At 37.7% G+C, this 3,608-nt stretch overlaps 1 protein-coding gene across 1 annotated transcript in view; it reads left to right on the top strand.

The window, feature by feature from the left end:
- The first annotated feature begins 387 nt into the window (after positions 1–387).
- Positions 388–3,608, top strand: part of nubp1 (nucleotide binding protein 1 (MinD homolog, E. coli)) — a 13,037-nt gene continuing 9,816 nt past the window's right edge. Inside the window, exons 1-3 of the mRNA XM_005743513.1 lie at positions 388–469; positions 2,629–2,733; positions 2,851–2,984. Coding sequence (XP_005743570.1) covers positions 439–469; positions 2,629–2,733; positions 2,851–2,984 — 270 coding nt within the window. The 5' untranslated portion in view covers positions 388–438. The remainder of the gene's footprint in view (positions 470–2,628; positions 2,734–2,850; positions 2,985–3,608) is intronic.

Here is a 3,608-nt window from a genome sequence, read left to right as displayed (position 1 = left end):
GCTTCTTCCTGCTTCTTTAATGTATCATGTTTTCTTGTTATAATTTCCTTATGTCCTATCCTTTTCCTTTTTTCCTTTCTTATGTTTTTGTTTTGTTTTCGTTTTTATCTAGCTGCTTTACGATTGTAACATGCTCGAAATAAAGCCTCACAAGCTGATGTATGTAAGGAAAAATTCCTCAAACCGATCCTGAGTGTTTGTATTCACAAGACCAGTACAAATGATATATCTATTGTTTATGTATGTATGTATGGAGTTATTTATTTATTTCCATATTTATTGCTGTGCTCAGTACTGTATTGAGTACATTGAGTGCTGTTGTCACAGTCCCTCGATACAACTGTTTAAAACTGTACAAGAAGAATAGAATCGACGTTTCACGTTGCGTATCCGGAACGTTTGGAGGGGAAGACTTTAATTGGAGGACACCTTGCAAACATGGCAGACGTACCAGAAAATGTTCCAGAGCGTAAGCCTTTAAACTTACTTTTCTTCAGTTTTAATACCTCAGTCATGTTGTTCAAGTTGTGTGTGGATGTAGGGAATTTACTTTTAACTGTAAGGTCGCGGTGATTGTTAAACACACGGCGGTTGTTCCTCTCAGTTGGAATTATCAACATTAATAGCTTTGAGTCTGTGTTTGAAAGGACATTAATAAGGATGTTTTAGATAAATTAATTTTCAAGGTGTTGTAATTTAATTTAATGAATTTATTACACGTTGAATTCGGGATATTCGGAAAGTTGAATATGATGCTTATTTAGAAGCTTATCAGAAATCGTTTGATGTATCACTAAAGTGTTTGTTTGTTTGTTTTTATTGCTGTGGTCAAAATGCGCATAATATCCACGCAAGGGAATGTGAACAGGTATCGCAGTACGTCTTCCAGTTTTGCTGAGTCATGATGACAGTCTTCTACGCAGTTGTATAATTTATTATGTGAATAAGTTTTAATAAAGTCATTTTAGTAGTCTCTTGGCTGAATGTTATATTAAGCTGTATATAAATGATTTTAAGGGACCCTCGCATGAGAGCAGCTTTTCTTTTGGTATTACACGATCCCTTAGCAAAACTAGATGTAATAAGGTACCCATCAAGAATCTTCTAGAACAAATCTTTCTGGATATTTGACCACTCTTCTGGGCAGGATTGCTAGAGAGCATTTAAATTTGTTTGACCTGGCTTTTAAAGTAGTAATTTTCAGTAGGGTTGAGGTTCGGGCTTCGGGAAGACTTAATATTAGTCTGTTTTATCCATTCCAAAACCAGTTTGTTTGTTTGGCTTCATTGTCCTGTTAGAACACCCAACTGCTACCAGATTAGCTGCTGATGTAAGGTGAAGTTGAAGACTTGGGAGGTAATCCTCCTTCTTCATAATTTTGTCTGCTTCATAAATTTCAGTCAAGTTTGAAGGTGTGGATTTTGGAGCAGGGACTTCTTTCTTAGTTGGCATCCTCACATTAAAACTCGCTTTACTGTGAATAGTGATGTTGGTGTTTTAGCAGTTTCCACTTTACGGCAGACTTGACCCTTAGTGGTTCCTGCATTGTTCCTGAACATCTGAACCAATTTCTCACCTGAGGGTCACGGTTTGGGTATTTTTTTTTCAGATATTGGCAAAATTGGCAATTACATAGAATTCTTTAAACTGAGATCTTGGAAGCTGCAGCTGTTTAGAAATGGCTCCAAGAGACCTTCTCAATATGTGTAGATTTAAAATTCTCCTTATTAGGTCTTCACTGAGTTCCTGGGACTTTCCCATTGTTCTGAGTGTTGGTCAGTCTACTGAATGCTGTCAAAATCATTTTTATGCAAGCAACAACAAACTACTAGTTTTAGTCAATCGTGATCACTAATGAGTTAACAGGCCTTGGCCTCGTCAAGTTAAAAGACAGTGTAGAACCTTAACCTCCTAAGACCCGAACTCTTCCACAGTATGCATTTCTAATTTCTCTTTGATATTTGGACATATTGGGGCCCGATGAATGTAAAAACAAAGAATTACCAGATTTTTTTTTAACCTTATTTTTTTTTTTAAGAAAAATAAGAGCCACATATGAGGATATTCGTTTAAAATTTTCATAGAACAGTAGCAGTATAATGTCCTCGTAAGTGGATATCAGGCCCATGTAGAGCAAAATTGAGTATTTTAGTCTAAATTACCCAAAATGCGATGTCCACATATGTGGATGCCAGGTCCTAGGAGGTTAAGCATCATCTATAAAACATTAAAATGAATGTGTGTGTGTGTGTGTGTGTGTATATATTTGATGCTATATGTATATTTCTGACCCTGTATGGATTAAAGAAAAATCCAAAATAAATTCAAAATTGTGCAATTAGTTATTGTTTCTAAAGGCAGATGTGTGCTGTACAATTGTCCCACCGTGGAAAAGGAACAGTTCAAAGAAATCCTTAAAATCTCAAAGTTATGATGACATCTGTTTGAAAGCATTTTTGAAAGAATATTAAAGACAGTCAAGCGCCAATCAGACTTTGCAGAGATTCTAGATATTTTGTTCAACCACATTTTTTTTTTAACGACAACCACTCGAAGCAGATCTAGGATATTTAGGTCTCTTTAAGGTGCTCAGATCTTGATGACTGGATTCTGTTTTACCCTTGTTAGACTGTCCGGGTACAACAAGTGAGCAAGCCGGCAAGTCTGCAACATGCCAGGGCTGTCCCAACCAGAAACTCTGTGCCTCTGGAGCCACAAAAGCCCCTGACCCTGGTAAGACCGTGTGCTATTATCTCATCACTTTAATATTTTGATACATATTTGGGCTTCAGCAGATACATTAGGGGATTAGTTAAGAGCTTAAAACATCTCGTTCCCGTGTGTCTGCAGCTATAGCAGAGATAGGAGAGAAGCTGTCAACAGTCAAACACAAGATCCTCGTGTTGTCTGGAAAAGGAGGTGTGGGGAAGAGCACCTTTAGCGCTCACTTGGCTCACGCTCTGGCAAGTGACACCACAAAGGAGGTAATACAGAATATCATTAATTGTCATGTTTAAGAATCGAGTTTGAAATGATTTCTACCACCTGAGCTACAGCCACCCACAACGAGTGGTTAATGAGTGGTTATTTTTGTTACTGTTCCCTTCCTCTTAGCTTGGTCGGTCGGTTCTCCTTCTACCTCTGACCTCAACAAGCATTTTCACTCAGAGAACTGCCGCTTGTTTGAAATTCAGCAGGTTGCATTGACTAAATGCTGCCGTGTGATTGGCTATTATATTTACAGATTTGCATTAACAAGTGGTGTCCAAAGTAGCTAGTGTGTGTAAATCCTGATGCTCTCATATAAAACATTAAAATACACTGACCACTAGAGGTCACTGCAGACATAGAGTAACAATATATTTGAATTCTGAAAGTAAATTGTGTTACACAAGGAACATGGCTGTGGGTCGTCACTGATTTCTATAATCGGTTTGATTCGGATTCACAGGGTCCCGATTCGATTTGAATCTGGGAAATTTTGCCTCAGACAGTCAGAAATATTTTAGTTCTGATCATTTATCAGTATTGACTTTTGTGAGACTTCATCAGAGGTGTGAGCATCACAGCAGATTCCTTTGTGTCAAAGTAAGTGGGGATAAAGCACA

Source organism: Pundamilia nyererei, unplaced genomic scaffold (assembly GCF_000239375.1).
Source record: "Pundamilia nyererei isolate P.nyererei 1_Seehausen unplaced genomic scaffold, PunNye1.0 scaffold00132, whole genome shotgun sequence".
NCBI lineage: Eukaryota > Metazoa > Chordata > Actinopteri > Cichliformes > Cichlidae > Pundamilia > Pundamilia nyererei.
This window is presented reverse-complemented; position numbering and strand designations above follow the sequence as displayed.